General features: G+C 37.9%; 1 protein-coding gene across 6 annotated transcripts in view; it reads right to left on the bottom strand.

The window, feature by feature from the left end:
- Positions 1 to 13,387, bottom strand: part of ZCCHC7 (zinc finger CCHC-type containing 7) — a 241,924-nt gene that overhangs the window by 51,653 nt on the left and 176,884 nt on the right. For all 6 annotated transcript variants that reach the window (XM_055293682.2, XM_055293681.2, XM_055293683.2 and 3 more), the window contains exons 3-5: positions 5,103 to 5,146; positions 3,323 to 3,448; positions 1,920 to 2,090 (exon numbers count right to left, since the gene is read on the bottom strand). In XM_055293682.2, the coding sequence (XP_055149657.1) occupies positions 1,920 to 2,090; positions 3,323 to 3,448; positions 5,103 to 5,146 (341 nt within the window). The remainder of the gene's footprint in view (positions 1 to 1,919; positions 2,091 to 3,322; positions 3,449 to 5,102; positions 5,147 to 13,387) is intronic.

Below are 13,387 nucleotides of genomic sequence, written 5' to 3' on the forward strand. Positions count from 1 at the left end.
TTAAAAAAGGCTGTAAAAGAAAGAGACTATAGGTATATTTCAGTATAAATAAAATTAGAAAAATGTTTCTGCTTTCGTATCATGACTTTGGGGAAGTACATATTAAAGTACTTTTATTATTTTAAAAAATAGGTAAGTAATGCTTTAAAAAAGAGAATGAGAGATACCCCTTTCATAAATACCCCTTAAATCAATTAGAATTGCCACTTAGGTATGAGGATGAAAAATGACTTTGTACTGATTAGCTGTTAATATAAAATAAACATATGTTACTATGTAGTAAGAAACACAATTAAGACCTAAAATGAAAGACTCTTAATGAGACACTCATTAGGAGTTAGGGTAAACTGAATGTAGAAAACTACATATTCCACATCAAAGCTGTATTTGCTTATTTCAACAGCCCTCTGGTCTTTGAAATTATGACTAAACTCCATATACATTTACAAAAATACAATGCAAATAGTGTCCAAAATAGCATTTTTAATATGCTGCAATTTAAAGTAATGGCTGCCTTGTCCTTCTTTCCTTAGACTCTTAGACCAGCAAAATCATTAATAAGAAGAATCAGGCCAGGTGCGGTGGCTCATGCCTGTAATCCTAGCACTTTGAGAGGCTGAGGTGGGTGGATCACCTGAGGTCAGGAGTTCGAGACCAGCCTGACCATGGTGAAACCCTGCCGTCTACTAAATATACAAAAATTAGCCAGGCATGGTGGTGGGCGCCTGTAATCCCAGCTACTTCGGGAGGCTGAGGCAGAAGAATCACTTGAACCTGGGAGGCAGAGGTTGCAGTGAGCCAAGATCATGCCACTGCACTCTAGCCAGGGTGACAGAGCGAGACCCTGTCTCAAAAAAAAAAAAAAAAAAAAAAAGGTCGGGTACAGTGGTTCACGCCTGTAATCCCAGCACTTTGGGAGGTCGAGGTCGGCGGATCATGAGGTCAGGAGATCGAGACCATCCCAGCCAACGTGGTGAAACCCCGTCTCTACTAAAAATAAAATATTAGACAGGTGTGCTGGCACATGCCTGTAATCCCAGCTACTCGGGAGGCTGAGGCAGGAGAATCGCTTGAACCCAGGAGTTGGAGGTTGCAGTTAGCCGAGATCACGCCACTGCACTCCAGCCTGGGCAACAGAGCGAGACTCCATCTCAAAATAAATAAATAAATAAATAAAATAAAAATAAAAAAAGAAGCATCAAAATAGGCTTCCGATAAACATTTGTATATAACTGCTGATTGTGCATATATTTTCATTTAAATATGCACAAATAGGCCAGGTGCGGTGGCTCATGCCTGCAATCCCAGCACTTTAGGAGGCTGAGGCAGGCAGATCACCTAAGGTCAAGAGTTCGAGACCAGCCTGGCCAATATGGTGAAACCCCTGTCTCTACTAAAAATACAAAAATTAGCCAGGAGTGTTGGCGTGCTCCTGTAGCCCCAGCTACTCGGGAGGCTGAGGCAGGAGAATCGCTGGAACCCGGGAGGCAGAGGTTGCAATGAGCCGAGATTGCACCACTGCACTCCAGCCTGGGTGACAGAGTGAGACTATGTCTCAATAAATAAATAAATAAATAAATAAATATGAATACACAAATTTTACATGTTATTTATTACCTCTTTAAATTCAGCCTTTATTTAGCAAGCACATAAAGAAAAAGGGCTAGAATGGGCTTAAAATATTTGTTAATGCTATCTCTTGATGCTGTCTCCTGATTCAGTAGGCTCCTTACCCCTATATTTAGAGCACTGCTTTATATACATGTTCAGTGACAAAAGGGACATGACTATCAATCTACATAGTACAGAGTAAACATTCTTTTAGGTATGCTGACTGATAGTTATAAACTTGAACATTAATTACAAACTTGCACACTCCCTCCAAAGCCTGACAAATTAGTTATATGCAGGATACTCACATCTGTATAGTGGCCTAGCATATGACATCGGTCACACTGTTTATCCCAGGAATGTCTGAAAAGACATGAGTGGTCCAACATCTTAGGCACAGGACAGTATTCGCAAAGAGGGGCTGGACAGGAATACAGGAGATGTCCTCTCCTGGAGCACAGGAAGCAGCGACGAACTTTCTACGTGGCAAAAAAATCATAAAATCTCTTCAGTCTCAAAAGGTAGAAGATTAGTATTTCTTTTTCAATATAATCCCATAAAAAATCATTTCTAATTTGAGATCCCAATAAAGGTAGAATCTTGAGCACAGCTGTAAAAATCAAACAAAATGTCCAAAATACTGTATGTATATTGTTTGCCAAAAAGGCTTAGTCTGTACATACTAGCAGCTGGCATTTATTCCTTATGCCTCTTCTTACAGGAATATTGACAAAATGAAAGGTATGTAAGAGGGAAAGTAGAATGAGGAGGATATCTAGAAGCTAAGTCATAGGAGGAACAGATATAGAAGAAGCTGTTTTGCCTGGAGAAGCAAAAACAAAAAAGGAACATGAGAGGTGTCTGAACTATTTGAAAAACAGTCATTTGGAAGAGGTAGGAGGAATGGAAGAAATGTTTGTTAAGAGCTAATTATCTGGTCAGGAAACGTCTAAGATCTTCAGTTCTGTGTTTTTCCAAAGGTTGATGTACCTGCTTAACGTAACTTACATGAATAAACATTTAAAAATGGCCCAAATTATAATTTTCTAACAATAAAAATTATCTCACAGTGAAATAAGCTATCTTAAGAAGTAGAAGGTTTAGAAGTGAAAGGGGTCTCAGGAATCATCTGATTCAATCTTTTCATTTTATAGACAAGAAAACAAGAAGCATAGAGGACTAAATTATTTGCCCATACAACCTAAATGATAAGTTAAAATTGATTCCACATTTTTCTGACTCCAAATTTATTATTATTTCTCCTACACTAGGCTGTAAGCTACATGAAATTTAACACACATACTATAAACAGATTTGAATTCTAAGGTTATAGGGTTTCACCCTTGAGGTTTTTTTTTTTTTTTTTTTTTGAGATGGAGTCTCACTTTGTCACCCAGGCTGGAGTGCAATGGTGCAATCTCTGCTTACTGCAAGCTCCGTCTCCCGGGTTCACACCATTCTCCTGCCTCAGCCTCCCAAGTAGCTGGTTCTACAGGCGCCTGCCATCACACCCGGCTAATTTTTTGTATATTTTTGGTAGAGACGGGGTTTCACCATGTTAGCCAGGATGGTCTCAATCTCCTGACCTCATGATCCACCTGCCTCGGCTTCCCAAAGTGCTGGGATTACAGGCGTGAGCCACCGCGCCCAGCCTCACCCTTGAGATTTTGAGTTTACAAATGTGGAAAGAAGCAAAGCATATTTCACGTACTCGTGGTAAGGGGCAGTTTTTTGATAAATGGCCACGTTTGTCACAATTTCTACAGATAATGTTTTTGTTGGCTGAATAGTATCGCTGGGTCCATCTTCCAGGTGTTCGGTTATTAGCTATCTGGGCCTAAGGGAAAAAAAAAATCAAGAATTAAAAAAATTGTTTCACTGCTAAATAAAAGCCATCTACTACTCTTGTTAAAGACAACTATAAGCGAATAAAGATACATCAAGCTTCAAGTCAGTTCCATTACCTTGATAAAGCAAGAGAATTATTAGTTATATCTGTTCAATTTAGAACCTAACCACAGGGGAACTTTATGATCTCTCTTGTTCTCTTAAAAAGAGGTAGAGGTCGGGCGTGGTGGTTCACACCTGTAATCCCAGCACTTTGGGAGGCCGAGGTTGGCGGATCACTTGAGGTTGGGAGTTCGAAACCACCCTGACCAACATGGAGAAACCCCATCTCTACTAAAAATACAAAACTAGCCGGGTGTGGTGGCGCAAGTCTGTAATCCCAGCTACTTGGGAGGCTGAGGCAGGAGAATCGCTTGTGCCTGGGAGGTAGCATTCAGTCAAAGCCACTGCTGACTTTTCTTTTTTTTTTTTTTTTGAGACGGAGTTTCACTCTTTTGCCCAGGCTGGAGTGAAGCGGCGTGATCTCGACTCACTGCAACCTCTACCTCCCCAGGTTCAAGCGATTCTCCTGCCTCAGCCCCCTGAGTAGCTGGGACTACAGGCGCCCGCCACCACACCGGGCTAATTTTTATATTTTCAGTAGAGAAGGAGTTTCGCCATGTTGCCCAGTCTGGTTTTGAACTCCTGACCGCAGGTGATCCACCCACCTCAGCCTCCCAAAGTGTTGGGATTACAGGCGTAAGCCACCACGCCCAGCCGGCCACTGCTGATTTCTATAACTGAATGTACACCATGTTTTTCTGAATGAGAGGCCTGCTTAAATTTTGAGTTAGGGAATGGTGTTTTTATGATTTTGTCTTTTGTAAAGTTAGTACAGCTACCAAATATATCCCTTCTTTTGAACAGCACAGGGTTACTGCCTACAAGACTGGATGATAATTTCTATAAAGGAATGGGATAATTTTTTTCCGCTGGAGTCCGTTTAAGATCCATTCTGCCTACAGAGTGACCCAATTCTAACTGTCCCATATTCTAATCTAAATCTAGGATCTTGTAAGAGAATACTAACAATGCATATCATATGGAATATTTAAAGAAGAATTGTAAATCCCAACCATGCTTTAGCTTGTTTGGTAGAATTCCATCTTTAAAAAAGTTTTCATCTTTTATTTGTTATTCTGCTGAACTGGCCAAGTGGACCACAAGTAAATACAATCTAGGTATCTCCCAAAACCAAGTTATAAAATTATTCTCTTTTTGTAGCATCTGCCACAATTAAGGCTAATAATTGACAAAGAAAAACACCTGCCACATCCTAAAAATAGACTAACCATTTCCTTACACTGAAGAAGCAGTTATTTCCGGTGTTGATCTTTTTAGTGGTACCAGGCCATATGGGCTGAGAGGACTCACCACAGGAGAGAAGAAACAGAAAGGGAAAGGGGACTGGATGATTACAGCTATTAACTCACTGACAAAACTCAAGGCTGAACCAAGTTTCTGAAGAGTTAAATCACTCATATGCTAAAATCAAATGTTTTCTTATAAGCCACTTAAATTTATTAATGTTCCAAAAGTTATCATAATAAACTATGAAGCAAAGGAAATTATTATTCTGAATTTTAAAAACAATTTGATTTTACCTCAATGTCTTTGTCACTGATGAACCAGTTTATACCATCTTCTCCTACAAAACAAATACAATATTACTTAACTGTGGCACTTTTAAAGGACTTATAGATTGACAATAGATTACACAATATATGAGTACTCAGATTGGACCCCAAAGGTATAGTGAGAAATGGTGAATACCTGAAATTCTTACTTTGGCTCTGTTATTAACTACGTGGCCCTGGACAAATACTTAACCTCTCTGAGTCTCAGTTTTCTGACCTGTGAAATGGGATAATAGTATTTGCCCTGTCTGCCTAAAAAGTCCTGTGAGAATAAAATGAGGTATGTGAAAATACATTGAAAAGCATCAGACTACATACAAATATTAAAAAAAAAAAATCAGTGAAGGGCCCAAAAATCCAACAGCAGATGCAGAATGAAATCTTAACTTCTTGTATCTGACTAAAGCAGAGCTTTACTCAGGCAGCTGTCACAACCCTCCCACACCTCCAGGAGGATCCACAGGAGGGAGATGACTGACACTGGGCACTGAGACATAACAAAAAAATTGTGTAAATGAGATCCTTCTGTCCTTTGACTCCCTAAACTACCCCCTCTTGTTAAGTTGGCATATAGCCCCTTACTTCTTGTTTTTTTTGGAGACAGGGTCTTGCTCTGTTGCCAAGACTGGAGTACAGGGGGTACCATTTCGGCTCACTGCAACCTCCACCTCCCAGGCTTAAGCAATCCTCCCACATCAGCCTCCTGAGTAGCTGGGACTACAGGAACTTGCCACCACGCTAGGCTAATTTTTGTAATTTTTTTGGTAGAGACAGGGTTTCACCATGTCACCCAGGCTGGTCTCGAACTCCTGAGCTCAAGTGATTCACCCACTTCAGCCTCCTAAAGTGCTGGCATCTGTGGTGTGCCACAGCAAGAGGCATAACCCCTTACTTCTATAACCCTCTGAACTCTTCTTCAGAGTTACTGATATTGAGTGCTCCTGCAAGTGTGAATAAACCTTAACTTTTCTCCAGTTAACCCGTCCAGTATCAGTTAACTTGCAGGCCCCCAATTTGAACTCAGCTTGGTAGAGGAAAAGTTTTTCTACCAAATATGAGTATTAACTGTGTCCACTAGCTTTGCATTCTACGTGATTTTCATTCTAACAATAAAAAAATTAGACTCTGAATAACATCTCACTAATAGGGTTAGGTTCTTAGCAGTGTATTTTATAACATCAAAAACAGCAAAATAAAAGAAAAAAAAGGAGGCCAAATATCCAGAAACCACTGATTAATCTAAAAATACAACTGTAAAAACCTAGTGGAGGAAATAATCCCCCACATTTTTTTGTATCAGCTGTTTTCTTTTCTTTCCACTGTCCTTTCACAAACGTGCAAATGGCTGCTATTCCTTTGGTCCACCCATGGCCAAGGGGGAAGGGACCTATGACTAATGCAGAAGCTAAAGTGTTGACAAAAGGACTGAAAGATCTTTTTCTCCCTTTAAAGCTAAGATTTCCTCTGTCCTCCTACCTTACTACTTTCCTCTATCTCAAAAACACAAACCAAGCTTGACTTGTTTCTTTGAAAGCCTTTTGAAGAGACATGAAGTAATCTACATTTTCCCAGGCCTACCAGGAGTAAGTGTCTAGAGATATATTTTTAAATAAAAAACTTTTCTAAGAAAACCATGAGGCTGCTTTACAAAAAAGCAATCCACAGGTATGCAGAGATGCTGTGCTGCTGATTATTTTCTTTGTAACATTTGGAGGCTGTATCCATGTACTGAGAGTGAAGAATACATTAAATAGCAGCAGCTTCTATTCCTTCATCAACCATCCATGCTATTATCTTTCATTCAAAGGATCCATGTATGGAGCATGCTTTGCTACAACTTTCAAAGCTGCTTTTTGTAATCTCAATGTCTTTCATCATTAAAATTCAAAATGACCACTTGAAATTATGTTAACTATAAGACTGACTTAAAATTGTTCTTAAAAAAATGAAATATAAAACCAATGAAATGCAAAATGGCAACTGTTACCACTCTCTAAATTTACACATAAACAGAAAACAGTGAAAAAGGAAGGTTTGAGAGAGGGAGACCAACTCCATTCAGATTGTTTTAACAATCTCGTGGGATTCAACAATATTCTTATATACAGTTGTCCCTCAGTATATATGACGGATTGGTTCCAAGACTACCCTGGTAGAACCAAATCCTTGCACACTCAAGTTCCCGTCAGCCCTGTGGAACCTGCACATATAAGAAGTCGGCCCTCTATATATATGGGTTTCACAGCCTATGAAAACTGTATTTTCAATCCATTTTTGGTTGAGAAAAAGGTGCTTATAGGCAGACCTACGCAGTTCGAACCCGTGTTGTTTAAGGGTCAACTGTACTAACAACTCCTCAAAAAGTTATAGCATATTCATATTCTTACTATAGAAAATTCATCAACAAGTATACAAACTAAGTTTCAACAATAGATAAAATCAGTATTTCTCAAGTGGTATATGAAGCAAAGACATCACCAGGAACACATAAGTCGATTCTTGTCCCTGCCATGGCTCCAAGGTTCCAGTTTTGATTTGAACCTAGTAATGACAGCAGCTTCCTGCCCGTGATCTTAACCTACTCTGTTTGTGTCTTAAACTCAAAATCTCATCCCAAGGAAAGCTTTGTCTAGGGCAACTCCTCAGAACTTCCACAAACAGCAAATTCTCCAACTTGTTAAATTCTGGATATGGTACTTGATAGAAATCTGGCTTCTAGAGTTAACTCTGCCGCTAATTTGCTGTGTGGTGTTGGGCAAGATACTTAAGATCTCTGGGTCTGTATGACAATGGGTTAGAATAAATGGCATCCATGGTGGCACCTTCTAGTACTAAATTTCTGATTCTAATTTTCTCTCATTACTGGAATTATATACATTGTCACGTTGTGTAATTTACCTAAATTAAATCTTCCAGACCTTTGCAACTAGCACAACGTAATTCGCCTTAAAGAGGACTTTCCAAGGGGCCCAGGAACATTCATCTTCCATGTGTCCACCACCCAATGCCACAGAACGTTAAATGGGACTGCCCTAAAGTGTAAAATTAAGACTGTCCTAAGAATGCCTGTCATCAACCCATAGCTGCTTTATAGGGTTGTTCTTGTTGATAACTGGGATTGTGATTCTATTCAAATTTCAGAGCTGTGATCAAAGCAGTAGCTGGTAATTCTTTCTTTGTATGAAATCAACTCCGTTTAACAAACATCTGTTGGAAGATTATAATGAGCAAGGTGCTAGAGGGTAAAGAAAGATGTAAAGAGCTTATAGCCTTAGTAGAGGACAAGGTGACAAATGAAAGGAGAAAGAAAGAGTAAGAGAAGGCCAAACAAATGCTATGGTAAATTCAGAAGAATGGATAATACCCCAATTTTAGGGAGAGAAGGAAAAAAGTTACAGAAGGCAGGGCCGTAAAGGAAACTAATGAGTGTAGTTTACATGTAATAAAATGTACCTATGTAAAAATACAGTAGGATTCAATTTGGCAAATGTATACACCTGGGTAATCACTATGAAAATCAAATGTAGAACATTTCCATCATCCCAAAATGTTACTTTGTGCACATGTGCAGTCAATCCCCCACCTGAGGCAACCACTGATTTGCCTTCTCTCACGATAGATTCGTTTTGCCCGTTCCAGGACCTCACATATATGGAATTATACGTTATGTACTATTTTGTGTCTGTCTTATTTCCTCCTGAATATTTTTGAGATTCATCCCTGTTGTTGGGTATTAGCAATTTGTTCATTTTTTTTTTATTACCAAGCAGTATTCCATTGTATGGATATAACAATTCGTTTAGCTATTCATCTGGTGATGATACTAATATAGTTTGAATATATGTCCTGGCCAAATCCCATAACCTACAGTCTGTTTCTTTTTACACTTTGCCCCCTATTTGTGGAGCTATTCTGCTATCTTTATTACACATACATACAATTACTGCATGATAATTATGAGAAACATCTTTATAAGTGCATGGTGATCCAGGGGCTATAAATTGCTTTAAATATCATTTAGTCTTCAGAGCAACCCTGTCCATTATGCTTACACTAATGTTCACTTTTTTATGTGTGTGCTTTCCAACATAGGGCAAAAAACGGCAACTCGTATTTTGTCGGAGATGCAGTGGTAATTTAGCTATTTACTGATATCAGACTGCATTCACATTTCAAACCTTCTGGGGAAGAATATGGGCTAGGTTTCTGAAAGATAGAAGCTAGTTCACCCCATGCTTTAGTTGTACTTAGTCTGCTTACATTTGGCTGTGTTAGAAGAGCTGAAGATCGTCATTCCTTTACTAAGAGTAGCTACAGATAATTACAGAGCTGGTTATCATGACCTTCAGGGACAATCTGACAGAAGGTAGTAGCTAGTAAAATGTATTTCCAAAGATCACCAAAGATTATTGAGACAGAGGGCTCAGTTCAGCATATCCAGTTGGTTTTCTACACCACAGGTGCCAGAGACTAAGAATCATTTCCTCAGCCTAATTTCCACATAGCTCCTTCTTATAAGGTAGCCACAGATGCCTTACATTTTCCAGATATCCTAATTTGTTACATCTAAAATTGTAAAACTCATTATTATATTTCACCAAAAGGTAGGTATGTATGATTCAGCATACAATTAACTAGAATTTAATATTCCACAAATCAGTGATGAATTTGCCACTAATGGTGATTTAAGAATGTAAATGCAACTTTCCTTAAAGAGTGAAAAGTTTCCATTTAATAGTGTCAAGTTAATTTTCAATAAATATTTACTGAATCTCTCTCATGTAAAGACATTTTTGGAGACAGAAAGATGTCTTAGACATGGTGCTTGCCCTCAAAGAATTTACCATCTAGTAGAATAATATGTGCTATCTAATGCTACCTAAAAAGCATTACTGTGTTAAATAAATAACCATGATAATTTAATTTTTAACAATAGAAGGCTAATTTAATTAACAACAAGCTTTTAAAAAGGACAAAAAGTATATACTATTTGGGAAAATGAGCTATTTAAAAAGCAATACTGAATTCTGCCTATGAGAAATTAATTTATGATGATTACATCACTAAAATAGTCTCCTATATGTAAGATAGCTTCTAAAATAAGTGTGGGCCAGATGCAGTGGCTGACGCCTGCAGTTCCAATACTTTGGGAGGCCAAGGTGGGAGGATTGTTTGAGCCCAGCTTAGGTAACATAGTGAGACCTCATCTCTACAAAACAAACAAACAAACAAAAAAAACAAAAACACAAACACACACACAAACTAGCCAGGTATGGTGGTGCATGCCTATAGTCCCAGCTAATCTGGAGGCTGAGGTGGGAGGATGGCTTGAGCCCTGGAGGTTGAGGCTGCAGTAAGCCAACATGGTGCCACTGCCGCCACTGCATGCCAGCAGCCTGGACGACACAGCATGACCACCTTCGCAATAAATAAATTAAGTAAGTAAGTAAGTAAAACTAAGTGTGTAGGTCTGTTAGCAACTGTTCTATCCCCAAATAATCTGTGTGTCTATAGACTGTGAGCTCATGGTTAGAGATTGGGGAAAAAAAAAAAGAAACAATAGCTGGTATATACCTGTAATCCTTAAGGAACCAAAACTTTGGACTTTCTCAATATCTATTCTTGCACTTGCATCATAAAATCAAAACTCTCTCTGATCTGAGATGGCATTCTTTCAATGCTCTAAAACATAGTGAAATGTTAAGAAAAAAAAAGAGAAAAGGAAAAGTAGAAAAGGTTGTAAGTAACTCTCCCACCAGTTAACCTGAGGTTAAGTAATTTGGGAAGTTATACCATAAAAGTAATAGCATAAAACTTATTGTCCACACTTCCTTTATATACATCTTTTTTACATTTGTAATATTTTAAAACAAAAGATCATGTCTGTAATGTGCTTTTCCAGTTCTGTACTTTTGCTCATGGCATTCCCTTGATCTCCAACACTGTCTCGCTTTTTGCCCAATTTTCCACCCAACCCAGTACAATTTTCATGATTGCAAACTCTGAATATCTTTTAAGGCTCAGCTCCTCAAAATCAATGTATTTAGGTTGGTGCAAAAGTAATTGTGGTTTTTGCTTTTGACAGTAATGGCAAAACCCGCAACTACTTTTGCACCAACCTAAAATAAATAGATAATATTCAGCAGTTTTCTCACTTGACCTCTAGGAGGCATTTACAATTCTCTTGGCTGATAGAACAAAATGCTTTCCTATCTCTTGTCCCCCTTTGTGGTTTCCTCTTCACTAGTTACTTGGTATACTCCCTTCTTTACCCATTTTCTTCTACAATTTTTCTCCCAGATTATGTCATATATGCCCATAGTGAGAACTACCAAATTTGCTTCTCTAGCCACGTCTTTTCTTGGATGTCTCACAGGTATTTCAAACTCATAATCACTAAAATGGAATTCTTTATTTTCTCTTCCTTAAAGATACACAAACAAAACCCCTACTTTCCCTTCCTTGTATGTCTTCTATCTCAATGATTTGCACCATAGCCTGTTTTCCAAACCAGAAAGCTCAACTCAGGTTCTCTCTCACTTTTCATATCAAATACTATAAATAGGGTATCCAAAATAACCTCCATGCCACGATTTTAGCTCAGGGCCACTTAATATCTTACCCAGATTATGAAAATGTCTTCTGACTATCTCTATTATCACACACTGCTTTTCATTCCACTGCTACTGAAGTAATTTCTAAAATATAAATGTGAATACATTCTGCCCTGAATGGTCCTTTGCTGCCTACAGGATACACATAAAATTCCTTTGTATACTATACAATGTGCCTTTCATGAGGCCTTTACTTGTTTCTCTTGCTTCATTTTCCTGGTCCCAATGTTCCAGCTATGCCTAATAATTTCCCCAGTTTCCTGTTGTTCTCTGCAGCTATGCCTATACATTTATTCTCTGGAACACCTGAATTCACCCCCAATTCATCCACTTGGAATTGGGATATGGCCATCCAGTCCCTACTCACCTCCACTGAAGTCTTATCTAGTACCCCTTCAAAAGCAGTGATGATCACTCACAACTTTGTAATATCTGGACTTTAACTGTGTAATTTCTATCTTTGTATCTTCCAAACATCAAAGCATGAATGCTTAGTTACCATAGGTATTCATATTTACTGAATGAATTAAATAACATTTCTATCTCCTTTGAATTCCCTCTAGTAGTAGAAGTATATTCTCCTTCAGTCATAGTCTGAAAGCATCTTATCTGTATTTTCAAGGATCCTGGGCACTTTTAAACTCTGTATTAAGGGCTATGTCAATAAATATTTTATTTCCCTCTCTATATCAAAGTGCTCTATGGACTGAGACCACATCTATTTTATCTATCCAGTTATCAGCATAATATCTTGCATACTATGAATAACATCAGAAAATAAAATTGAAAAGAAAAAGCAAAAAAGGAAACATTCATATGGACAACTGTATGAATAAGTACTGTTCTGAATTGGGGCACATAAGCCAGTAAATAATTTAATGAACTGTCATTATATAATAAAAATTCAGTAAGACAGTTCTCTTTGTTTAGGGAAAAAACTTACAATTTCTGTAATAACCAGTTCTTCAGAATTAAAATGGACTTTAAAAAATAACCCTGCCATTATTGAAATAACACTGTGGTAGAAACAGAATCCACATGAAATAAGATAATTGCATGTTTATAGATAATCATGCTTGTACCTAACCAGTGTTTATGGATTAAAGATCACACAGACAAAGCTGCCAGATATTTATGTCATATCCTTTCCTGAGCCTAACTCCACTACACCAGATAACCCCTTGGGATCTTTCTCACTTCTAATAAGCAACTGAAACAGCCACAGATGAAGTTACTATTCCCAACTTCATCAGCAGCATCTGTTTTCAACGGAAACTTTTGAAATACACACAATGCCACATTCAAATCCCCTGAGGGCTACGCCACTTTATTCACTTACATTCTTCTGAAACTGCTCCCTTTTTCTGTCTTGGTTTTCTCAAATTTATACTTTTCAATTATAACATTGGTCACAAAACTGTTTTAGTCATTAAAATTTTTCACTGTATAAGTGGCAATAGTTTAAATAAAACATATTTTAATAGCAGAATTTGCAAGTAAAGCATCAAAATGTTCATCTTATTTTAAATCATATTAAATTTACCAGAAACAATTTTTTATTTTTAACATGTGTGTAAAAGAAATGGGGATTTCTTTTTTTAGAGGTAGAGGAGGAAGAAGAAAGAGGAAATAAATACA

The sequence above is a fragment of the Symphalangus syndactylus genome, chromosome 9 (assembly GCF_028878055.3).
Source record: "Symphalangus syndactylus isolate Jambi chromosome 9, NHGRI_mSymSyn1-v2.1_pri, whole genome shotgun sequence".
Taxonomy (NCBI): domain Eukaryota; kingdom Metazoa; phylum Chordata; class Mammalia; order Primates; family Hylobatidae; genus Symphalangus; species Symphalangus syndactylus.